The 25,655-nt window shown below is 42.3% G+C and overlaps 5 protein-coding genes across 5 annotated transcripts; all 5 read right to left on the bottom strand.

The window, feature by feature from the left end:
- LOC133891560 (uncharacterized) lies at positions 1 to 624 on the bottom strand. The gene has a single exon (XM_062332285.1). The coding sequence runs from the start codon at positions 564 to 566 to the stop codon at positions 234 to 236; it is 333 nt and encodes a 110-aa protein (XP_062188269.1). The 5' UTR covers positions 567 to 624; the 3' UTR covers positions 1 to 233.
- Positions 625 to 8,754: 8,130 nt separating this feature from the next.
- Positions 8,755 to 9,474, bottom strand: LOC133889960 (calmodulin-like protein 4). Its single transcript, XM_062330389.1, has one exon. The coding sequence runs from the start codon at positions 9,394 to 9,396 to the stop codon at positions 9,082 to 9,084; it is 315 nt and encodes a 104-aa protein (XP_062186373.1). The 5' UTR covers positions 9,397 to 9,474; the 3' UTR covers positions 8,755 to 9,081.
- Positions 9,475 to 12,123: 2,649 nt separating this feature from the next.
- On the bottom strand, positions 12,124 to 12,801 carry LOC133889946 (polcalcin Syr v 3-like). The gene has a single exon (XM_062330369.1). It carries the CDS (start codon positions 12,713 to 12,715, stop codon positions 12,440 to 12,442), a length of 276 nt encoding a protein of 91 aa, XP_062186353.1. The 5' UTR covers positions 12,716 to 12,801; the 3' UTR covers positions 12,124 to 12,439.
- A 3,001-nt stretch (positions 12,802 to 15,802) lies between these two features.
- LOC133890383 (protein WEAK CHLOROPLAST MOVEMENT UNDER BLUE LIGHT 1-like) lies at positions 15,803 to 22,359 on the bottom strand. Its single transcript, XM_062330773.1, has 5 exons — positions 22,176 to 22,359; positions 21,690 to 21,699; positions 19,958 to 20,160; positions 18,030 to 18,682; positions 15,803 to 17,904 (listed from the first exon to the last, which is right to left on the bottom strand). Exons 1-5 carry the CDS (start codon positions 22,357 to 22,359, stop codon positions 16,090 to 16,092), a joined length of 2,865 nt encoding a protein of 954 aa, XP_062186757.1. The 3' UTR covers positions 15,803 to 16,089.
- A 188-nt stretch (positions 22,360 to 22,547) lies between these two features.
- On the bottom strand, positions 22,548 to 24,098 carry LOC133891443 (probable calcium-binding protein CML13; the record flags this gene model as incomplete). Its single annotated transcript, XM_062332156.1, has 4 exons — positions 22,548 to 22,751; positions 22,869 to 22,971; positions 23,386 to 23,538; positions 24,072 to 24,098. Coding segments are annotated over 4 exons (348 nt in total), but the record flags the coding sequence as incomplete, so codon positions are not given.
- Between the last annotated feature and the right edge of the window lie 1,557 nt (positions 24,099 to 25,655).

Below are 25,655 nucleotides of genomic sequence, written 5' to 3'. Positions count from 1 at the left end.
TCCGTCATACATACGCGCACTCCAACAAGCTGCGATCTCCATAGTACATCTTCTCCTTCTTCCTCACATATTATTCGGGAGGAGAAGCTAAAAGTGGCAAAAACATAGAGAAAAGGGAAACAAAGAAAGAAAGACTGCTAGCTGGTTATATAGCTACTACGGTCTACGGTACAGACCACGCTACGTTCGTACTTCATACGTTACGTTTGTTGCATGAAAACCAGAAGAACAGTTCATCGTTTCCTGTTGAGGAAACCAGAAGAGTTCACTCGACCAGGTGGCTCCTTAGATATCTGGAAGCCCAGCTCCTTCTCAGCGAAGTCGATGAGGTTCTCCATCTCCCAGTCGTCCACGTAACCGCTGCGGTCCCTGTCGGCGTGCCGGACGGCGCACCAGGCCTTCACGGTGGAGAACCACGCGCCCCGGCGGCGGATGGCCTCCCGGAGCTCCCGCCTGCTGATCCGGCCGTCGCCGTCGGTGTCGAACTGCTTCAGCCACTGCTTGAACTCTTCCGCCGTGACCGTGGTCCTCTGCGCGGCCGGTTTAAGGCACTTGGCCGTGGACATGGTGGAATGGCTAGCAGCTGAAGCTGAAGCTAATCTAACTTTCACTAGCTAGCTAGGCCTGCATGTCGGAGCGAGCTTGCAACTAATCGTTCCTCTTATTTATAGGCACTCAGGCGTCTGATCCATGCTTAGCATTATTCGACTCTATCTGCAGTCTGCAGGCCGCTAGATGTGTTGTCTCGCCCGTAGTGGAGGACACGAGTGTGCTAGCTAAGTCGTGCTGTTCACCTGCACCATATATATCCTCGCGTACGTGTCACGTTGGTTCTTTCGATTATTTGTCCCCTGGATGATCGAGGGAGAAGAGAACAGCATCTCTTTTTTGTGATGTGAATTGCGAGGCATGCAATTATTTGATTCGGTCTTATATATGCCTGCAGCAATCTATGTAAGATCTATCCTACGCCAATGTAAGTATTTCATCTACGTACCATACCAAAGTTCTAAGCTACTCCTACTGCATTATGCTTGTCTAGCTTTAGCGACGACTGGGAGTTCTCTCTGCGAGTCCTCAGAAAGAATCGAATCTCCGAAAGTTTTGGCGCAATATATGCATGCCTGGATGAAGCGTATTCTTGTCGATCCGTTTGCCTACCAGTCCAGAACCGAACGAGAAGAGATTCTTCTGATCTTCTCCCACAAACTGGCGTGAGAAGAACGGTCGTCGTTCTATCGCCGGTGTTTTTGCTGCTCTCTTACCGTGTCATGTCGAGCCAACCATGTCTGTTCGATCGCCAGTTCTGCTTCCTAATCACTATCTGAAGGTTTCTCTGCTATGCAAAGTGCTCCGAACCGACCTCATCTGCTGGCCCGGGACTGTTATGTTGCCCAGCATATTCAGGAATCAAAGCGGGCACCTTTCTGGGACTTAAATCTTTTCTTCAGAGTTCTGGTGTTTTCTGCATCTGCCCCGGTGTCATTGATTAAATGGACCAGCCATACAATTTACAGCCCAGTAAAACGTTTCAGGTTAAGCTCTACGATTATAGAACCCTTACAGAGAGAAATTTAAAGCACGCCTGACGAAAGGTCGTGTTAACTGCTCCTGCATTTTTCGTTTGATCGGTTGTTTGCTTCAGAGAAAGAGGTGTTTGTGAATACGAAATCTTTGGTTCCGCCAAAGCATGACGAAGCACCACGCGTAGTCCCACCGGCCAACCACCGCGAGCGCGCAGCCCGGCCAGGCAGCGCCAGATTCATCAAGCGCATAGTTTTAAAAACCAGACCGGTCATCGAACGACCCGTTCAGGTCCCGGTCACCGGTTTGGTGGTCCAACCGGTGACCCGGCCGGTTGAACCGTGATTCAATAATCTATATGTAGAAGGTATATTTCTTCTGAAACATAGTAACCTTGTAAGTGGGATGGTCGTGTGATGTCACTCGTAACAACTTTGATTCGATCTTATGCCTGCAGTAAGCTTTGTAGGATCAACTTTGGCATTCTTTCAATTTCTTTTTCGAGGAAAAACAACTTTCGCGTTCTAAGGCAGTGTACATAGTTCATCTACTCAAGTTCTGAACAACTCGCATTGTGCTTGTTTGCCAACGATTGGAAGTTCTTTCTCTGGCTCTGGTGTCCTCGGAAAGAAATTAGAGCATATTCGTCCCTTGACTGACCAGTCCAGAACAGAACCACAAGAAATTCTCTTCTTATCTCCTCCCACACTGGCGTGAGAAGAATGAACATTTTCTTTACTCCAATACCGTGCCATGCCTAACCATTGCTGTGCAGTTCTGCCCGGTATCTGAAGGTTTTACACGTACTTGTACTGCCTTCGTCTCCTCGATGTACTCTATCTGCATGTTGCCTTTGCCCTTTGGTCGTGGTACTTGCTTCAGCGAGGCACAGAGGATTTCATGGTTGTAAAAGTGATCTTCGGTTCCGCCATTGTCTCTTAATTTGCTTTGGTTGGCTGCAGCAATCGGTGAAATGATTGATCTTTGTTACGAACGCGACGAAGCGAGCACCACACGGAGCATGGATGCATGTGGGACGACGTCCCACGTAGAAAAGCTCCGGCGTCCGTTGCCGACCAACAAAACGGCCGGGCCGGTGCGGGCATGCCGCACGGGACGCGCGGGGCCGACGGACCCAATCGCCGCGACAGCGAGTTCGAGTTCGAGTCACCATCGCATCGCGGCAGCCCAACTCCAACCGCCTGGGTTGGATGATCGCATTGCACCCGGTCATCTCCGAAAGAAAATTTTATAAGATTCTCATGTAAAAGATTCCTATAAAATCTTAATTCATATCATACCTCCTCTGATTTAAGAGAAAATCTACGATTTACCATCGAATAACTACTGAATCTACAATCCGCCATCGAATAAATTCTGTTTACTTCTATACCATCGAATAAATATTTCAGTTCTTTATATGCCATGCCTTCCGATACTACCCTCCGCTGTATGAACAGTACCCGAGAATAAAAAAAAGTCACAAAAAATATGTCGATTTTTGTGCACGCTCTATAATTCATAATCAACCCGTTTTAACTGTATTCACCTAAAAATACTATATAGAATTCAAACTAAAATTCTTCAAAATGTACTACTTTTGTAACTTCTTGCAATTTTTAAGCCTCATAAAAATTTACAAAAAATCTGAGAAAATTTACTAATATTCCTCTAATGTGATGTAATAATTTCTAAAATTATCTCCCGTGGTGAAAAAATTAGTTCTTTGTAATGCACAGTATTACAAAAGTAAATCATTTTGAGAAATTTTAGTTTGAATTTTATACAGTATTTTTAGGTGAATACAATTAAAATGGGTTGATTATTAATTATAGAGCGTGCACAAAAATCGACATATTTTTGTGACTTTTTTTATTCTCGGGTACTGTTCATGAACAGTACAGCAGAGGGCAGTATCGGAAGCCGATGGCATATAAGGAACTGAAATATTTATTCGATGGTATAGAAGTAAACATAATTTATTCGATGGCGGATTGTAGAATCAGTAGTTATTCGATGATGAATCGTAGATTTTCTCCTAATTTAATGGCTGACACGTGTATAGGAGAGAGCAGTAGGGGACACGAGTCGTGCGAGAAGAGCGGATCTTTTGAAAGATTAGGTCTTACAAAATTTCCTTCCGCCAACCCCCACCTTTGCAGCCATTGCACGGTGTAGTGGGGATCTAGGGCACGCAAACCGGTATATGCTGTCAACGCAGTGTTGTTACAACTGTTGTACAGTACTGTAGAGTGGTTGAGTCATGAGATTAAAATTTGGGTGAAATTTTGCAAATTACTGAGAGAACAAAATATCTAATTCCAGAATTTTCTTTCACCGATATATGGAACGCACGGATCAGAGGATGAAAATAACCGAATTTTCTATGAATTTTCGTGAAACTTGGTGAATTTTTGCGAACTTTGGTCTTTTCGCTAGCAAACGAAAAAATTGTAAAATAAAATTGAAATCCTTATGTAACGTCGGTGAGGTGCTAGTTTCGCTGGAGACGAGAGAGGGAGAGATTCAGCAGAGAGCAGGCAGAATTGGGTGGAGGAGTTTATTTCTTTCTTGAATGACAAGCAAAAGTTCGGTACAAGGTTTATATCCGACATCACAGCTGACCGTGTGGGCCCACACTCATGCCACCTGACTTATGGGTCCCAGACACGCTGGCAAACAGCCGGAACACGCACACATACAGCACACGCGCGCCCAAACATCACGCAGCACGCTCAACGACCCTTGTCGGACGGAAACAGTAACTGAACTCTATCGGAGCCGCTTCAGTCTTCAGACATCTGGGCGTCGGCTACGACACCCTAGTCATGACCTTATCGAGTAACTGAGTACGTCTAGTGCCAGCTCTAGCTCTGAGATGAACTCGGGAATTGAACAACACAACGAAGGGATATGATTACCGTTCAGGTTGGGATGTATATTGTAGCCATCATATGATGCATGTATCGCTTCGCCACGCACTATAGTAAGCTTGCTGCAAAGTACACCTTCCTCCTTGCACATATTAGTCAGGAGGGGAAATCTGGAGCTACCAACCAGCTTAGCTACAACACACATATAGAGAGAGGAAAGGGGAAAAGAAAATCGCTAGCTACTACAGTACACATACTTAAGTACGTGGCACCAAAAACAGACGAAATTCACTAATACAACATGTACGTCTTGTACAGCACTACGTGAAAAAAAAATCATAACTAATAGGTTATAACCGTCATGGATGACAGATACCTGTCACTGTGAACATATCGTTGATAACTAGTACTCCAATAAAATCATTAGTGAGAGTCACAATTTAACCCGTCACTAATAAAGGTCATAACTGACGGGTTATAACTATAGCACATCACTTATAAAAAGTCATAAGTGACGGGTCATAATTATAACCTGTTACTTATGATAGATGGATATTTTTTGTGTTTTTCGGACACGAAAAAAGTCAAACAAATTTTTTTTTTCATCCAAGCCATCCTAACGCAGAGGCTATCACCACTCGCCACGTGTCACTTGCTATTGTTCATATTGTTTTTATACTTTGCATTCCGTAGGAATCAAACTAGCGACCTTCGCTCACGTGTGTTGCCCCTTACTACCTCACCCTCGCGTGCGTTCTGAAGGAAACTGGATATTTTATCCTTTTAATATTTTTTACCAAAATCATAATAACGGGTCATAACCATGACCCATCACTGATAACTAGTAATAAGTAACGACTAAGGACGCGTCACTAATAAAATCATTGGTGACGGGTCACAACTTGACCCTTCACTAATGAAGATCATAACTAACAGGTTATAACTGTGACTCGTCACTTATAAAAAATTTATAAGTAACTGTGACACGTCACTTATGACAGATGAATGTTTTTTCGTGTTTTTCGGATAAAAAAAGTCAAACAAATATTTTTTTCACCTGAGCCATCCTAACGCAGAGGCCATCACCACTCACCACGTGTCACTTGCTATTGTTCACACTGTTTTTATACTTTGTGTTCCGTAGGAATCGAACTAGCGACCTTTGCTCGCGTGTGTTCTGAAGGAAACTGGATATTTTATCATTTTAATATTTTTTTTTGCCAAAATCATAATAATGGGTCATAACCATGACCCATCACCAACGGATTATAACCATGACCCGTCACTTATAAAAAAATTATAAGTGACGGGTCATAATTGTGACCCATCGCTTATGACTAATGGACGTTTTTCGTGTTTTTCAAACACGAAAAATTCAAATAAATATTTTTTTTCATCCGAGCCATCCTAACGCAGAGGTTATCACCACTTGTCACGTGTCACTTATTATTGTTCACACTGTTTTTATACTTTGCATTCCGTAGAAATCGAACTAGCGACATTCGCTCGTGTGCGTTACCCCTTGCTACCTCACTCTCGCGTGCTGAAGAAAATTGGATATTTTATTCTTTTAATATTTTTTCCAAAAGTCATAATAGTGGGTCACAATCGTGGCCCGTCACTTATGACTTATCATAAGTAACAGGACATAGTTATAACCCATCACTTATGATTTTTTTATCGAATTGTAATTTGATAGATGATCTGTAGTGACCTTCGGTAAAATAAGCATAACTTTTGCATACAGATTTCAATTTTGTCGATCTTTTTACTCTACAGATATCTATAGAAAAAGTTACATCCGTTTCTCTCATCTTTGTCGGGTTCAGCGAATTTTTTTAGGCCAAAAACGATCTGAAAGATTGAGTTCTCGTCCTAGAAATTTATGCACTGTTTTCAGAACACGTGTTTGTGTACGTAGTCGTAACCCCTTATATTAAACTTGAGCAGAAATGTAAAATAATTCATATTCTAATGTTGTTGAGGTGAAAATAAATAAAATAAAAATAAAAAATAGCATCATATATTCCTAAGGTTGTATTGTGTTTATATATATATATATATATACACACACACACACTTGATGATTAGAGTCTATGATTCATATTCTATTCGTGAAGTTATGTTGTCTTGAAATTTTCTTTCTCATTTTATTTTTTAAAATTTATACTTTTATTTATATGTTTTTAGAAGTATTAGGTGAATAAGAAGTAGATCATAGTCATACACCATCTATTTCTTAAAAAAATTATAAATCATCTATTCATCCTACTTTAGTCATAGACTATCTATTTCGTAAAAAAATTATATATCATCTATTCTTCCTACTTTAATCGTCGTTCCTAGTCCTACAGCTACTAAAGCGAGCCTATTACTAAGGGCGCGTTGTGAAATTTTTGTAATCTATATTGAGAAGTCCCTGTGTACGCCGGAGTTCAAGGAGTGATCTTAAAGCCGAGCTCCTTCTCAGCGAAGTCGATGAGGCCCTCGATCTCGCAGTCGCCAACGAAGCCGTTGTGGTTCTTGTCGGCGCGCCGGAGAGCAAACAGGGCCTTAAGGTTGGCGAACCACGCGCACCGGCGGCGGATGGCCTCCCGGAGGTCCTTCCTGCTGATCCGGCCGTCGCGGTTGGTGTCGAACTGCTTCAGCCACTACTTGAACTCCGGCACCGTGATCGCGGTCCGGTGCTCGCGGCAGGGGAACATGCGTTACTACCTCTGTGGCACAGGTGGCGGCGCGGTTGCCGTGGCCATGGCTGCCCTTTGGCTAGCTGTAGCTCTAACTTGCGCAGTTGCACTAGCTAGGCAGTCCTGCACGTCGGAGCTTTGCCATCAGTTGCTCCTCCTTTTATACGTGCACAGGCCTGCACCTGCAGCCTCGATCTGACCCATGTTCCATTCATCCGTAGCTTTATTCGCCTCTATCTGCAGCCAAGATTTGTCTGTTGTCTCACTCGTAGTGGAAGACACGCTAGTACCATAGGGCATGCGCTAGGTGACGTGTATGTGCCTGCATCATATCCATGGGTTTGTTCGTGCGTCACTTTGTGTTCTTTCGGTTGTTCGTATCGAGAGGGAGAAAATGACGTCTCATTTTTTATGTGGAGGCACAATTATTTGATTCCTGTGCCTGTAGCTTTCTATTTGTAAGGTCAATTTTGGTATCTGATGCCATGTATTAGTAGTATCTAGTACTATGTGCACTTAAACTACGTGCTCCAGGTTTTAAGCTACTCCGACTGAACTGTGAAAATTATCTCTCTGCATGCGGGTTCTGTACGTGAAAGTTATATCCTCAATGCCTGGATGAAGCTAGCTAGCATATTCCTTCGTTGACGGGCCAATCGAAAACGAAGAAAAATATATTCTACTGATCTTCTCTCACACTAGAGAGAGAAGAATCGATCAACGCTCTATCGCCACTCCTACATTTGTTGGTGAATTGTTGTCATCCCAAGATAGATCTTGGTTACAAACGCGACGAAGGGAAGCACACGGAGCATGCATGCATGTGGGACGCCCCCCTTCCCCCCTAGAAGAATAGGAAATTTTCATTAGGATATGAGGACCTATGATTTATTAGGATTATTTATTTAAATTGAAATTTATGTTAAAATAAAAGATAAAAAAATATGATAGATGAGAGAATTGGATGGATAAGTTTTAGTGGAAGGGATGGGTAGACCGTGCATGTGCATAGACATGCGAAGTTATATTTTCTTCCGTACAAAAGCTTCGACAACCGTTACCAACCAACAAAACGACCGGTGTGAGCATGTCGCATAGGCCACGTGGGGCCGACAGACCCAATCACCTCGACAGCTAGTTCGAGTTCGAGTCACCATCGTGGTAGCCCAACTCCAACTCCAACCGTCCGGGTTGGATGATCACATTAATTAGTCCCACCAACCCCCTCCTTTGCAGTCGTCACGCGGTGCAGTGAGGAGGATCTAGGTCACGCACACCGACAGATCGATGTCATTCGCACAATATTGTTACGACTGTTGTATAGTACAGTAGATTGGTTGAGTCATGACCTTATCCAGTAACTCAGTACAGTATGTCTAGTGCCACCTCTAGCTTTGAGATGAACTCGAGGATTGAACAACACAACAAAGGGATATGATTACAGTTCAGGTTAATCATATCATCCTTACATATTGGGATGTATATTGTAGCCATCATATGATACATGGTATCACTTCACCACGTACTATAGTAAGAGTCTGGTAGCGCTTGCAGCTTCAAGAATTTTTTGATCTTGTCATCTCTAGCTCTATAAATTCTTAAAGTGGGAGCTATGGATATATTAAAGGTCTTTGATTTAGCCATATTATTCTTATTTTGGATAAAAACAATTATTTAAATCATTTTATTTTATTATACAAACTCTAAATCATAACAAGATACAAGCTAGCTGTAGAGTACACCTTCCTCCTCGCACATATAAATTATTCAGGAGGGGAAAGCTGAGCTACCAACCAGCTAGCTACAACACACACATATATATAGAGGGTGAGTGAAAAGAAAAAACCTAGCTACTACAGTATACAAACTTACTTAAGTACGTGGCACGAAAAACAGACGAAATTCACTAATACAACGTACGTGTACGTCCTGTAGAGCGAACCAGACGAGCTGTCTCTACTAGACGGAATTCACTAATACAACGTGTACGCCGGAGTTCAAGGAGTGACCTTAAAGCCGAGCTCCTTCTCGGCGAACACGATGAGGCCCTCGATCTCGCAGTCGTCCACGAAGCCGTTGCGGTTCTTGTCGGCGCGCCGGACAGCAAACAGGGCCTTAAGGTTGGAGAACCACGCGCCCCGGCGGCGGATGGCCTCCCGGAGCTCCTTCCTGCTGATCCGGCCATCGTGGTTGGTGTCGAACTGCTTCAGCCACTCCTTGAACTCCGGCACCGTGATCGCGGTCCGGTGCTCGCGGCCGGGGAACATGCAGCACCTCTGTTGCACAGGTGAAGCAGCGGTAGCCGTGGCCATGGCTGCCCTTTGGCTGTAGCTCTAACTTGCACAGTTGCACTACTAGCTAGGTAGCTCTGCACGTCGGAGCTTGCCATCAGTTGCTCCTCCTTTTATAGCGTGCACAGGCCTGCACCTGCAGCCTCGATCTGATCCGGTCATGTTTCATTCATTCGTAGCTTTATTCGCCTCTATCTGCAGCCAAGATTTATCTGTTGTCTCACTCGTAGTGGAAGACACGCTAGTACCATAGTGTATGCGCTAGGTGACGTGTATGTGCCTGCGTCATATCCATGGGTTTATGCGTACGTGTCACTTTGTGTTCTTTCGGTTGTTCCTATTAAAGCTGGTAAACTGGGTCGCCATGCCTAATAGGTTGGCACGAGGTTTGATACTGTAGACACAAGTAAGATATAGCACGACCAAAGCACGGCACGACCAAGAGATAGTCGGGCTGGATTGGGTTGGCACGACACGCCTCGCCATGCTGTACCTGGGCCGACACAGCGGCACGCCGTGCCAGCACAGCCCGACCCAGCTAAGTCCCACCCCGCCCAAGCCGCCTCTGTCTCCGTTGGCTCGCCCTCGCCGCGCCACCCCGTCCCCGTCACCCCACCACGCTGCTGTTCTGCGCGGCACAGTCTCTCACGAGTCATGCCATAGACCAAGCCTTCAGCACACGAGCCGGCACGGTACAGCCTGGTTAGGGCACGACCGTCAAGTCCAGTTGGTGGTTGTATCGAGAGGGAGAAAATGACGTTTCATTTTTTATGTGGAGGCACAATTATTTGATTTATGTGCCTGCAACTTACTATTTGTAAAGTCAATTTGGTATCTGATGCAATAGATTAGGTCATATTTAATGAATACTCTAAAAATTCGTCATCTATAATACTATTACAACATCCTCTAATATTATTATAGTACTTCTTATTTTTTTCATCTCCAGCAGTTATCCTATTTCCTACATTCTATGACTTATTATTTCTTCTCGGACCCCACAGTCATCCCTAGCTACAGTGATACAATCCCTCCCGATTGGTCGTCCCGAGTGTTACAGTGAGTTGCCTCCGCATCATTGTAGCACTCGATAAGGACACTACTAGAGCTCGATGCGGACAAGAGGTGGAAGCAAAAGTACGACACAGTGATGTGGCCTGACTTTTGCCGATGCCACTGGAGATAGCCTTAGGCCACTCCCTACTTTTATATCTTAGCTGATGTCTAAGAAGAGAGAGAGTAAGATATTGATATTAAGAAATAAGCTTTCAATACATATATGCATGTTTCTAGTTTCTTGAGGTCTCTTAAGGTAATTACTTGTCTTATAGTTATCTAGGATTGCTTAAAGAGTTAGTGTCTTTTATAAGAAACAAACTCATTCTTTCTCCTCTTTAAATTGTTTACCACATCAGATTTTTACTTAGATAAATAATTAATATCTAAGACATAAACTAAGCTTAGGTAAAATATTGAAAGAGACCTTAAGTAGTATCTAGTACTACGTGCACTTAAAACTACGTGCTCCAGGTTTTAAGCCACTCCGATGAACTGTGAAAGTTGTCTCTCTGCATGCCGGTCTTGTACCTGAAAGTTATCTCCTCAATGACTGGATGAAGCTAGCCAGCATATTCCTCCGTTGACGGACCAATTGAAAACGAAGAAAAAGATAGTCTTCTGATCTTCTCTCAGGCTGGCGAGAGAAGAATCGATCGACGCTCTATCGCCACTACATTTGCTGCCGAGACGGGAAAAAAAAAATCTATACAGACGTCTCCTCCTATTGTAATATTTGGATGCCCACTACCTGGCATCAACGTGTCTACATGTCGTACTATTATGCGAAGTGAAGTGCACCGAATCATGGGTCTCAGCGTAGAAATTAAGCCTGCCTCCGTGTTCCACGTGCTTTGGTTCTTGCATGTACGGGTCGCATCTGAAGTTCTAAGTCCGCCTCCTCTCTCTAAAAAAAAAAGATGAAAGTTCTAATTCCTGAACCAACCTCCTCAGCTTAATATTTATAATCTCTTTGTTCAATGACAAAATATTACTATATCACAGTGCAAAAGTGTGCCTTTTGCGGTAACACACTCTATAATGTTGGGTTATAGTTCTGATAAAAAGGCCCAAGCTTCCTCCGGCTTCCGCACATATCATTCAGGAGAAGAAGCTGAAGCTAGCAGCCAGCTACAACAGAGGGAAAGAAAAGAAAAAAAGATAGCTATCTCCTGCCATACTACAAGCTACTACAGTACATATATATCGATATCGATATGTGCGCAAGTACGTAGCACGAAAAAAAAAGAACACGGAGGGGAAGACGTTCTCATCATCAAACTATTTATAGTGTCCCAAATATCTAATATAACCAACCGTTGTATACACAAGAAGCCTAAAGCAACTAAATTACAAGTTCTCGATCGGTATTAATACTTGTTGAAATCTAACACGTCAGCATGATCCACCCTATACCTATGTGATTTTAAGGTTTAGGATTGTTGTCGTCTGTGCATCCAAGCTTACAACGAGGAAAAAATGAGGGCAAAGTTATTAGAATTATAAAGATGGGGTCATTTCGCATTTTTGCAAGTCCTAAAGCCAATTTCACTAGAGAAGAATTATCTACACCCAACGAGTTCGTGCTAAATTTACTACCTTTTCCTTTTCTTTTTATGAGCAAAATGCTTCTTTGTTTCAAGAAGGATATCATCAGACTCGTCTCCTGTGGAGAAGATAAGGTAAAGGATATACTGAAATATTGATAATTATCAACTCAGTCTCATATTCCTTTTGTGCACCACAACGCTACAAGCATCACAACCCTCCACATAGCAGCACACAAACACCCACAACTGCTTGACACACACCTTCTCCTGTGCTTCGTTTACACATACTATTTTTCAGGAGAAGTGATCGGCATGTCAATCTGAATCTACCACACAACGCGAAAATTAAACAAAGAGAAAGGAAGCAAGACAGCACCTTAAAATCTAGGTGCTACCACTGACTCATTAGTTCATAGGTTCATGCATGTCATGCAGCTACCACTCTGCACGCACTTCTTCTACCAGATCGATATCTTCATGCCGAGATCTTTCTGGGCGAAGGAGACGAGGTTCTCGATCTCGGAGTCGTCCACGAAGCCGCTGTTGTTCTTGTCGGCGTGGCGCAGGGCGCGGCCGGTCCTCCAGGTGGTGAACCAGCCGCCGCGGCGGCGGAGGGCCTCCCGGAGCTCGTTCCGGCTGATCCGGCCGTCGCCGTCGGCGTCGAACTGCTTGAGCCACTCCTTGAACTCCTCCACCGTCATGTCGCGGGAGGAGGGGACGCCCCGGATCGCCATGGCTCGCTGGTGGCCTGGTGCTTGCAAGCTCAAGAGCCCTCTCGCAGATTGCTGTTCTAGCAGGAGCTGAGGCTGAAGCCTCCTTTTATAGTGGTGCTGATGCATGCATGTTTCTGTCTTCGCTTTATTCGCTTCTATCTGCAGGCAGCGAGCGTTGTCTCGTTCATGGTGGAGGCCATGCAGGCGGCTATGCTTTACTAGTCTTTGCTCTTTAGCATTGCATCTCTTTTGTGCATGCACGTGTGCTTCACATTATTTGATTCCTGTTTTTCCTGATGAGCTGAGTGAGCATGGCATCTCTCTTTTTTTTTTTCTCTGATCTGATGTGGAGCCCTGCAATCATATTATTCGATTCAATCCCCATGCTTGGAGTAACCTGCACGCTAGCTTCATTTGTCCTAGTTCACTTATGGTAAGAACTAGATTGAAGATTATAGAGATGACAAGCATCTCAATAAATTTTTTGTGAAATCAATAATTTTGTTCTATTTTGATCACTCAATGAACCTTAAAATTTAAGTGAAAACAAAAATAGAGAGAAGTTTTAATAAGAGAAAATCGAGTCAATACGACTCCACGGATGGTATAGGAACCATATGTTCTATTTAAGATCAATTCATATATCTTAGCACTCGAAAGATCATAACTTATAAAGAAATAAGAAAAGATAAAGACCGAGCAACGAAACTCTCCAAATTAATTATCTAGAGATAAGGAAATTCAAGACTCCATCATATAATCGTGTGTATATGAATTTTATGCATCTAACAAAAAGAAGAATGACCTCACAAGTTACTGAAATTTTAGCCAAAAAATCAAAACTAAAATAAAATCCGGAACAAAAAACTTGCAAGGGAACCAATAGAGAAAAATTAAAAAGAGATGAGCATAATAATATGAAGAAAAATAAGCTTTATTGCAACAGAGATCAACCCTATTTTAAACAGATTAAAAAAAATCTTCACAAAGCTCTCACCTAATACATAGACTAAGCATTCTCCTTCCTCTTCTCTAAAACCTTAGTACAAAACTCTTATACGGATGGCACAATGTGCTCAAAATAGCTAGTTTCTCTCCTCTCATAGCCCTAACTCTCTATTTATAAGCTGAGAAAATCTTACCCCTAAGTTTCTTAGTTTTTTTTTAAAAAATACATCTTTATTATAGTACACCCTTACTTACCACTGAGGGTATTTTGATCTATTTTCTTTTCGATTCGACCACGACGCCTTCACAATTTAGCTTCGCCTCAACGCAAGCTTCACGATGATGCCACATACTTCTCTATTCCTCCGTGAAACTCTAGCAAGCTTCTCAAAGCGTGACTCCCCACTTGCTTACACATTAAGCAAGCGCTCTGATGTCGATATGTGTACTCCGTCTTGCGATCCTGACCATCAGCAAATCTCTCCCGCTCCCGATCCATCAGGTCATCTTATCACTTGCACCGGCAACCTCTTCGCTTGACTTTGTCAACACACCATCTCTATCCGCCTTACATACTTTGCTTGACCTCCACGTATTCAGCTAGGATCATATTTTACTCCGTCTGGCCTCCTTGATCGTCTGGCACCAAACACTCTGCATGGCCCTGATCATCCCACTGTCGATCGCCAAATTACATCTATCACTTACACACCATGAGATAAGCAAACATATATCTCCAACTCTAATTCTAGTTAGTCTATAATTAATATACTCAAATAAAATTCTAAATCAATTCAAATCATATTAAAACTCATGTAAAATCGAAGATCATCAAACTAAGTAAATATCAATATAAATCACTCATCATGAGTAAAACCAGATATATTTTAACTTGGTTTCTCGCTCATACTATTGTTCTGAAGAATATATTGGTAGAAAGTTTCTCCTTTAATCTTTATACAAAAATCTCGTTATTCTCATTCGCCCACTCCAAGTTCTTATCCGAACATCAAAATTATCATGCTTGTTTTCCAACTATTGGATGTTCCATGTGGGTCCTGGAAAGAAGAATAGGAAGAATAGGATCTTGGAAAGATTGGTCATGCACTTATGCTTGGGGGACAGATAAAACTGCCAGTGGGGAGGTAGTGGATTAGTAGGGCTTGCATGATGCAAATTCTAATTCGTTGACTGACTACGAAAAGTAAAATGAGGTAAACCTATAGTACTCTCTCTGATAATAAATATAAGGCTATCATGCTTGTTTTGCAACTGTTGGATGTTCCATGTGGGTCCTGAAGAAAAGAATAGGATCTTGGAAAGATTGGTCATGAACTGATATATGCTTGTGGGGACAGATAAAACTGCTAGTGGGGAAGTAGTGGATTAGTAGGGCTTGCATGATGCAAATTCTAATTCGTTGACTGACTAGAATAACAAAAATAAAAGGAGGTAAACCTATAGTACTACCAGTGATAAGAAATATAAGTCTTCTATAACATGGACATAGTCTACGAGATGCAACTTTGACTAATAATTTCAATTAAAACATGATATTTAAAATAAAAAGGATTATGTGTTATGGAAGTACTTTTCATTATGAATCTACTAATATCAATTCTACATTGTAAATCTACCTAATTCTATATATATTGATGATTCAAGTTTAAAAAATTTGACCGACTAAAATCTTGAACGACTTATATTTTCGACTTGGAGTACCATGCTGGCAGAAAAACAACTTTGTTGATTGTACCATACTAGCACAGGAACCCACATTGTTGAACAAGGATTGTGTTATAATATTGGACATTTTCTATTTGAGCAGACCTTTCAAGCGCTTCTTAATGGATTTTTTTTCTTCTCGAATACGTAGAAGAGTTACACATCTTTATATTAAGAAGGAAGAGATAAACGAGTTTTACACAACGACCCACAAAAAGTCAAGGCTAAACAATAAAACGCTAGAGCTTATACAGAAAACTAATCAATAAAGAACCAACAGCAACAAGAATTAGAAAGCATTCTCTGTAAACCGCAGCTGCTCCAGTAGAGCGGAGAGTTTCCTAGCCCCGGCGTTGTGTTATAATGGATACTTGAGATACAATGTTGGATAGTTGGAGCAAAATTACACAAAAACACTTAATTCCTCACCAAAAAGATGCAGTAACCAGTTCCCTTCAAAGAGACAAGTTTCAGGAGGAACAAAACAAGATCAGAGCTACACTTGATTTGACATGAACATTTTCCTCACAAAATTTTAGTTACCTAAAAATGATAGACAAACTACAATATGCGCTCCGGTGCTTATACCACCAACTTACATTTTACACCGGATACCAAGCTGTGACGACAAAAAATCAATCTTTCAGAACAAGAAAGATAAAATCAACTTATTACACCAATGTACAATAATAGGATCGACAAAGTTCTATGACCTCGTTATCTTATGTCTGTGCCCGCGTCTTTCTGGATAGAACGGAACCCATTAGCGGGAACAATGACTTTTTCCCCTGTAACTTCCGGTTTGGAACGAGGCTCTCATAACTACTTCCTGGCATCCGCAACTTGAATTCCTGCTCATCGTGGAAAGGACCCTTTTGTTCAACAAATATCCTTGATGGACCGTTCAAAGGATTGACTGCACGTTTCACAGCTTCATGAGCTTTGCGGCGCTGCTCATGGTCAGCTCTCCATTTCCTCAGTTCCTGTTCAGCAGCTAGTTTCCCTTCGTTTGCCCTCTCAGCTCTCTCCAGTGCGATTTCGAGAGCTTCCTTCTTTTCATCCATTTCTTCAGATGTTTCATTTAGTCTCTCCAAGCTCCTTGATTGAGACTCCTTTGCCGACACCACCTGTGCCAATGCTTCTGCCACCCTCTCATTTGCCAGTTCTTCAGCTTCATGTGCTTTCTTGCTAAGTTCATAATACTCACTTAAAGGAAGCGTCACTCGTCTCGGAGAATCCTTGACGTCTCTTGCCTCCTCGCTTTGTTGCAATGCTTGAACTGCCGCAAGGGCTAGCCTCTCAGATGCTTCGCATGCTTCTATTTCTTTCACAACAGCACATAACCTGATCTCTGCTGTAGTTGCAGCACCCTTGGTTTCCTCAAGTTCTTCCTTGGCTTTCCTTAGTTCCTCTTGAGCTGGGTGAGCTGCCACCTTGGCTTCCTCAGCCTCCTCAGTTGCTTGCTGTAATATCTTAGGAAGCTCCACCATCTTTTCTTGGGCATCTGCTTCCTTGGACCTGACAGATTCTATCTCTTGTTTCGTCCGGTTGAGCTCAGCTTCTAGTGAAGAAACTGCAATAGATGCCATAGCTTCCCTCTGCTGCAATGTGACAAATGAAGCTTTCTCATTCTCCAGTTCTGATCTGAGTTTTGTGGAAGCAAATCTTAACAAGTTGGCCTCAGTCTTTGCCCTTTCAATGTTCCTTTTAACCTCCTGAAGCTTTTTCTGTTTCGAAGCTAGAGTTTCCTTAATTGACGTGCTGGTTTGTTTAGCATCTTCAGATTCATGCTCCTTGGAAACTCCTTCAACTTCTTCAGTCAATTTATTCTCCATATAGGCTGCCAACTCAGAATTGAGGCTAAGCAACTTGCGCAAATTTGCATCTATATTCAGCTTCATATCATTTTTGGATAGAAGCTTACTGTCTAGTTGTTGTAGCTCCTCTTGTGCCTGATGCAACTCTTTCTCCCAAGCAACGCAATCTTGCTCCTTTGCCAATGCTGCACCGATTCTACGTTCTTCTGCTTCATGATGTGCAGCATGGGCTAACTCAAGAGACCCTTTATATGCAATCAATTCTAAAGTTAATTCCTCCACTCGCTTCTCAATCTCCTTCCCGGCAGATATAACTTCTTCTGCTCTTTTGATTGCTGTATCTCTTTCATTGATTAGGGTAGCATACTGTTTGCATACTGACCTTAGCTCTTCATTTATTGACTTAAGTTCAGCAACAGCCTTTTCATGTCTTTCTTTCGCGACTTCCATTTGCGTCCTGGCTATTGAACTAGCTTCATCAGCTATGCCGTGCTCAATTTCTTGTGCCCTGAGTTGTGCAAGCTCAGAATCCTGTTTCGCCTGAGCTTCTTCAGTCTGTGCTTTCTCCAGATTATGCTTCAGCTCCTCAATGAGTCTCTTAGTGTACTCTAGCTCACCAACTACTTGTGATTTAGCCATCTCAGCAGCTTCTAGTTCCTCCTTGCAATGTGGAATTTCTGCTTGAACCTTCTCGAGTTCAAGTTGTATGAGCTTCCGTCTCTGCATGCAAGGAAAATCCTTTAAGTGATCTGCTATATTAATAAAGTTCGACTACATAGATAATAATTGTAGTTCTTTGCCTATAACTTTATGATCTATATGTAGAGTTAAGTAATAAGAACTACCTCGATCATCTGAGCTTTGTGAGCTTTCCAATCAACAATTCCTCCAAACTTGGTGACGGCTTCTCTAACAGACTCAAAAGGTGCAGTAGTGTCAATAAGACCTCTGTATGGACTTTCAGGTCTTGTTTCCGAGTCTTCTGTCCTTTTTGGCTTTATAGCAATATCTGATTGATAATATATTTGGTCCTCTTTAGATCTCATCCCATCTGTTACCATAGTTCCAGCACCATTTGAAACATTGGCAGGCATATGGTTCACTTCAATTGTATCTGCTGAAGAAGGATGATGTTCCTTATCATTTGTTGAGTTTGCGAATGCCTCAGTTGGTCCTGAATAAGAGGGTATTCCAGGACCTGTGTCTGAAGGGCCATTTGATCCCACATGGTGCTCTGTTAAATCAGCAGAAATTATATGCGGATCAGAGTTCTCAATTGCTGCTTGGGCTGACTTCTCTTCATGTCCAGTTGGTTCCTCATGATCATTATTGTCAGGGACTTCCTTGGTTCCAAGGGGAGTTGGTACATCCACAGAAGTTACTGAACTTCCTGTTGGAGATGAAGATGCATTTGCAGAAGAATCTTTTGATTTACTTTCTTCGGTGGCATAAGTCGATTCCATGCCTGAACCTTTTCTAAGTCCCAACTGTTTTGCTCCTACACATTATTTTTCATGTAAAATGACTATCAGGTAAAGAAACATGATTGTAGCACAAATCCAAGCGCTAAAAGTTAGCAGAATGTACAGTCTTACAAGGCATGCAATTATCATGACTTCGTGAGAAGTAGCATTTTTGCCACAACTTTTTGAGTGGTTCAAAATAAAACATTCAGGAAGCTGTCAACATTAGCCAGATTTTTATTACATAGACTCAGTTCTATCAATGTCGTCGGTGGAGTGTACATAACGCAAGTGTGTTATTTAAAAAATTACTCGTCCTAACTGGATATGCAGTGCCACATCAGCCACTACAAGAGAACTTTAGTGAATCCAGTCTTACATGCACCAATCATTGCCCCAGCTGAAATTAAACGTACTTTATGTCTGCAATTATTCAGCTACTGTTGCACCGAACCTTTATCTTTGCATTACCCAATTCATCTTTTCCAAGGAACAAAAGCAAACAACCAGACAACACATACCCGTTTTCCTAACTCCTAAAAGCAAAACAAAAAATGCAACACTCGGCCAGGTGACCCAACAACATCATTATTTGGCAACAATCATGTGCTAAGTCCCTAAATAGTTCAAACCATGTTAAATTCTATCTGTACTGACTTTGAATATTTGTCTTCCATCAAAATTTGCTCACCCGTACAGGTCCACAACTAGTAGTATTTTGTAAGTTTGTAACTCGTAGAAGTTTCAGATAGAGATTACACACGTGTATCCAAGAAAAGTACAAATTACCGAGGGACCACTATATCTATACCAAACAAGGTGAAACAATTAACATGTGTTACAGAACTGATTAATCACTAGTTATCAAAAGAGTTCATTTTGAGGACAGCAGAGAGCTTCTCATCCTCTTCTTCCATGAAAACGTTAGGAAAAGCAAAAAACTTTGCGCTGGTCCTGGATGATTTCATGGCACCGACAACCTATGGAACCTACTTCTCCAATCTCCCTTTTACATGAACTGAACTGTGAGCAAAATGAAAAATTCTCTCTCTTTTGGGTTGCTATAGCTTGGTTCCTACCCATGTTCCAAACCGAATTAAGAGAGTGCGGCTACCGGAACCGAAACGAGACCCAAAAGGGAACAAAAACAAACACTGCTACCGGCCGGTTCCAGTTCACCCAAACGAGAGTTCGAATCCGTCTCAGAGGAAGAACCAAGAACTCACTCACCATCACACCCGCACCGTAACACACAGAAGCAGAGCGAAATTAACCCGCGGGTTGCAGCGGAAGGGGGAGGCGTGACTTACTCGATCGCGCGGGCGGATTTTCTTGCGGGCGAAGCGACTGAGGCCTCCTTTTCGCGCCGACTTGGATCTCCGTTCTTCGTGCTCGCGATTTTTCTCTTCGTTTTTTTTTTCTGTGGCTTATTCTGAGGAGAGAGAGGGGGGGGGGGGGGGGTACGTGTGTGTAATGTATGTGCTGCTCGGTTTGTCCGCTGCTCGCGGGTCCACTGGTCGGTAGGACACATGGGGATTAGCGAGAGAAGTGGATTGGACTCTTTTTGTAGAAGACCCTCCAGTTCTTTGTAATTACAGGGAAGGACCATTTGTTTGAAAGTACCAGAGAGGAACATTTAGGTTCCGTTTCAATTTTTGCTATTATTTTCTGAATTATTAGGTTCATGTCACTAGTTTATAAAAAAATTGAGATTCATGTCACTAGTTAGTACGTTTTGGAAAAAAAAAACTTGTTCAATTTATGTCACTAGTTCAATTTAACTAGTGGCATGAGTCTAATAAGTTTTGAAACGAGTGACATAAACTGAATAGTTATAAAAATGATGAGAATTGGCGTGGTATCATAAACCTAAATTTCTCTAAAAGAAATTCTACACCTAAATCGTGTTCTATATATTTTAAAGTTTAATACGCGAAACATTTCTTTGTTCAAACTTGTTAGGGATATATTACCGTGAAACCAATAAACATAAGGTGTGAAAATGGAAAACATCCACGAGACGACAGATGTGTTGTAAAAGTGATTAGTTAGTGAACAGGCTTGTAGCCCGATGGTAAATCTCTAATGATAGAGAGAGTCGATCAGGGTTCGTACTCCCATTCTCGCAAACTTTATTAAAAGGTCTCCAATAAAGATCTCAGGAAGCGGATCCGGTGTAAAAAAAAAGTGATTAATTAGATTGATTCCTGTAGAAAAAGAATCGGCGCGCGGGACGTTTCGGGCGTGGTGGAGCCCGGTAGAGTTCTGGACTGTTCTGTGCTCCGGGTACGCCAAGCGCACCCCACAATAACGTGTGTTGCAGGCTTACACCACGCACCATGCATTTGAACTTTTGAGAAATCAAACTGTGGCTGTATTGCAAATTTGCAATTGCAGTAGTATACATGTGCATTATATAGTACGTCTTCAATGATTTTATATTGCTTTTTAGCTACCCCTTGTCCAGGAAAGAAAAAAGAAGAAAAGAAAACTATATATTGCTTTAACTATCAGGAGGTGTGCTAGCTCGCTCGGTATTTGATTCATGTGAAAGTCATAAAAGGCCTCAACCAATATACCGCATCTGAGGGAATGCTGAGTTATGACCAGATCTCCAACATTTCTCATCTCACCGGAAGCCTTGTTTCCTGTATAATTTGCATTGAAATTCCTGATATGAACCAGTGATTAATCTTCTGGTTAGTAATCAGACACTAGCAGTAGCACATGCTCTCTTCTGTGGCCGGTGTGACTGCAGACAATATCGTTAGCCTCCAGTAACTGCAAGCAGTGGATTTTCAACGATATTCATCCTTCTATTCAAGCAGTTGGAGCTTTTTAAAAAAAAAACGAATTTGCCATAGTTATCTATAGTGCAAAAGGGTCTCAAACAGAGTCAATGTGTCAATGGCTTTCATCTTTCTCTTTTTATCTTTATTTTTGGTTTGCAATGCTCCCTTTGTACTATTGCATCTTTTTATTAATATATAATTAGTAGAGGACGATACTATTTCATAAAAAAAACTGGAAGCAGTGGCTGACCTGATGGAACCTGTAGGCGAAGCAGGACAAGCGAAATAATTGCGTGGCAACAGCGACACGGGGATGTGGACGGAACTGACGCGCCGCGGATGAACAACGGATGGGGTGGTCGTCGGCACGGCCCGCGTGCTCCGAGGGAGCGGATGAGATCCGCACGCTCTGACTTTACTTCCCGGTAACAGTATTTTTGTTATAACACTTTTTTAACAGTATTTTACTGTTTATATATTCACGAATTATTATATCACCTCTGTCTTTGCTTCAGAGGATCTGCATCCTCCGAAGCAATTTGCGGTGCGTGTTGATACAGTACTGATATTGTACTATTTCCAACTATATTTTCGCTACAGTAACTAATGCAGCATTTTTCCTGTACCTTACTATTTATGCACCCACAAATTACTATGGCATCCCTAGTTTTACCGAAGCAAAATCTATGCGGATCGGAGCGGACGACGGGACGTGCGCCCCCACACAGCGCTGTACTGCGCCAGTGCCACCGGTCCCCTCCCCTGTCAACCAGGGCCTTCTCAGAGCGGAAGAAAAAGGAAGCAGAATGGAGACCATAGCAACGTCCGTCCCTTCTCCTTGCGCCGCTCGCGCGCGGTTTCTGCGGTTTGCCGGGGATGCCGCGCAATGGTCCTGTGCTCCTGCCGCGCAGTATCGGCATGGAACTGAAACGCGCAGGCCGGCCGACTGACCAGTGGCTTGGTTTATCGCTCTGAAGCAAAATTTCAGCATACACCTACACAAGCTGGACTGCCAGAGCGAATGACAAAACATGGGCCATTTCACCTGGCAGAACGCCTCACATTTGTAACCACAGAATACTGGACGCTGCAGTCGAATATCGCAAAGTGCATAAACATGTCACCATCCTTAAGTAGGCAGAGCACAACATTATTGTTCAGGGTAACTACAGCAGCTAATACGGTAAGCACACGCACGGTGGTTATAAAACACCTGCACAACATCAAGCACTCGCAGGGTGATCCACCTAGTAACCATAGCTTGTACTCCTTATCATCCTAGTAAACTCGTCGAAATCTATCTCGCCATCACCTGTGACAATCCACAAATGAAGTAAAATCAAACAGCTCGTTCAGTAGGGAAAATATTACAGAAACGAGGTTCTTTCCAGTTCACATAGCATAGAAAGATGGTCAGAACACAACCAACCATTTCTATCAGCCTCTCGCACCATTTCTTGAATCTCTTCGTAAGTGAAATTCTCACCCAATTCTTTGGCAATCCGCTGAATATCAACATCTGAAATCCTCCCCTGCATGAGTACCACAACATAAGAGTTATCCACAATATACTCGAGAGTTATAATAGCATTCTTTGAAAGGATCCCATGTTACAAATGATACAGCTGTAAATAAGTCTTCTGTTTCTTACCAGTGAATACCATTAAGCATTACAGATCAAATAACATTTTCCAATCAGACGTCTAGGAGTAAAATCAAACGTATAATTGTGTATGAAGCTGCTAGATCCGTAATCATCTAGAGGTCGAAAAAAACACTTGGTTAATTGTCTACTAAAGCAAATAACACTAGTTTATTTTGTAATATCAAGCTGGCATACTTGAAAATATAAAAAGTTGGAGACAGAAAAAACGATATTCTAGTATAATCATGGAAGAAAGATTGTGTTAAAACTTAAAAGGAAGAAAAGAGTGGTTATTCTTTACATTTTTATCTTGGTCGATAATACGGAATGCTTTTGTAAGCTCCTCTTTAGAATCCCTCTCTCCAATTTTAGCAGTCATCATATGCTCAAACTCCTCATAATCTATCCCTCCGCTGCCATCTTTGTCTATATCAGCAATCATCCGGTTGATTTGCTGCATTATCCAGAAGTATAGTGAAGTGTCATTATGAGGAGTTTCTCAACAGATAGAGGCAGGGTCACACTTATAAGTCCTCAAACACAGAACAGAAGATATGAGATACTGTGGCCTGACGGCTGCCCTTATTTTAAAAAGGCCCAAAACATATTGTGAACAGGAAGAATGCATTTCATCAACCAGCTAACTTCTAAGGTGATATAAAGTTATGCTCAAAGGAAATGCTCAGTGTAACAGTACCAATAATACTTGCCTCCCTGCCTCACTGCACCCTCATTCTACGACTACTTATTCAAGATTGCAATATATATTCTACTAAAACGAATTCAAGAGCAATAGCATTATATGACATATAGCTGCTAGATTGTTTATTGGATGTACTTCCCAAAATAAGAAGAGACTAAAAAACAAAGGACATGCTATGGGGATGAATGATACCTATTCCGTCATCTCAAATTCAACAAAAGTAATAATTTCAGCGGCATAGTTGCGTCTGGCTCGTTAAAGTGACAATGGCTATGACAGCCTACCTCATGGCAACATTCAGCTCTTTGGCATCAATGGTTCCTGTGAGATAAGCATGTTTGAGTAAGATACCAACAAGAGGAAGAAATGATGTAATGGAAACAATCGAATTGGCAAACAAAACGAAATTGTCAGTACCAGAGTTATCAGTGTCAAAGAGATCAAAGGCTTCCTTTATTTCCTGCCTCTTCTGTTGCGTCAAGCCATGAGGGCGAGTCCTAGGCCTCTCCCTCCTGGTCTGTCCCTTGGCAGAAGACTACAAACACCCACATATCACCAGTGTATCAAGTCATCAGTTTGAAAGATCACTGAAACGAATCATTCTAGTAATACAAGTCGCAATTGACGAGTAAGCGTTCGTGCGCAACCTTCAAAGTTAATGTTTTTACATGACATGTCACAACAGCAACGCTGTCTGAAGATAGCAAAACCCATCGGCCATCAGTAGCCTATCTCGGCTCTAATTCTCTGCAGCGCCAAGAAGAAAAACCGCAGGAAAGGCAAACAATTGCCACCGCTCTGGGACTCCAGTGGTGGATCTACCACCCCGGCGAGCCCCGGCGATCTCTCACGGTGGATAGGCGACGCGTGCGGAAGGCAGAAGACAGAACAGCATCGGGGTTGTAGCGGGTAGGAGTGGATTATCTCGGGAAGGCAAAGAAAAGGGAAGACAACTCAAGCCGCGTCTAGGTCTCTAGGACTATTTTGGGCTTTGACTAGAGCCATGGGCCGGTCTAGGCTGGGCTGACTCAAGCCCAACTAATACAGAAGAGCCATGTCTGAAAAGTTTAAGGCATGTTACAATTTGGATCCTAATCTTAGAATTTCGATCAAATTTGAACTAAATTCTAAAAAGTTTCTGGAGCAACCGTCCTCTCAGTACCGCAAATGCCGCCTCGAAAGCCTTGTCATGCTCACACTTTGATGGATATGATATTATTACTGAGCAGTGAGCAAAATAGGTGAAATTTAAGCTAATTTCACGCATAAACACACGATCACATTTCATCAACAGAAAAATTGCAATGTGTACCAAGAGTCCAGGAACCCTTTTTTCCTGTTTTCTGCTAGGAATCCCGAAACCATATGCTTAGGGATGGGCATGGGTCGCTATATAGGTATCCGTTGATCCAGCATCAATGGATCAATCCATGCGTAGCAACCATCAGAATTTCATCTCTGCTCCGTGACAAATTCAGATATGACAGTAGAAGACAAAACAAACGAGTTCATATAAAAGAACTTAGGGACGAAATTTTCTTATAAGAGGCAATCAGAAACACAACAAAACCTTCAAAACCGCATGCTAATCAGATAGGGGTGTTGGATTTGATCTCGGCTACGTAACTAACATATATTCTAATAGAACTGAGAAAAGAATGGGAAGTCCATCCCGCGTACACGCTTTGATAAAAAGTATTTCCAACCATTGGTTGCGGTACCGTTTCATGGTACGCCAACATAAATAGAGGGTTCCGTGAGGTTTGATCGCAATGACATAGAACCCAAAAGCCTATCGATCATCAAGGCGCTTCAGTGAAGCGAAGGCTACCACCGCAGCCATCATCACCCTCGACGTCATCTACACC

This window comes from Phragmites australis, chromosome 14 (assembly GCF_958298935.1).
Source record: "Phragmites australis chromosome 14, lpPhrAust1.1, whole genome shotgun sequence".
In the NCBI taxonomy this organism is placed as follows: domain Eukaryota; kingdom Viridiplantae; phylum Streptophyta; class Magnoliopsida; order Poales; family Poaceae; genus Phragmites; species Phragmites australis.
This window is presented reverse-complemented; position numbering and strand designations above follow the sequence as displayed.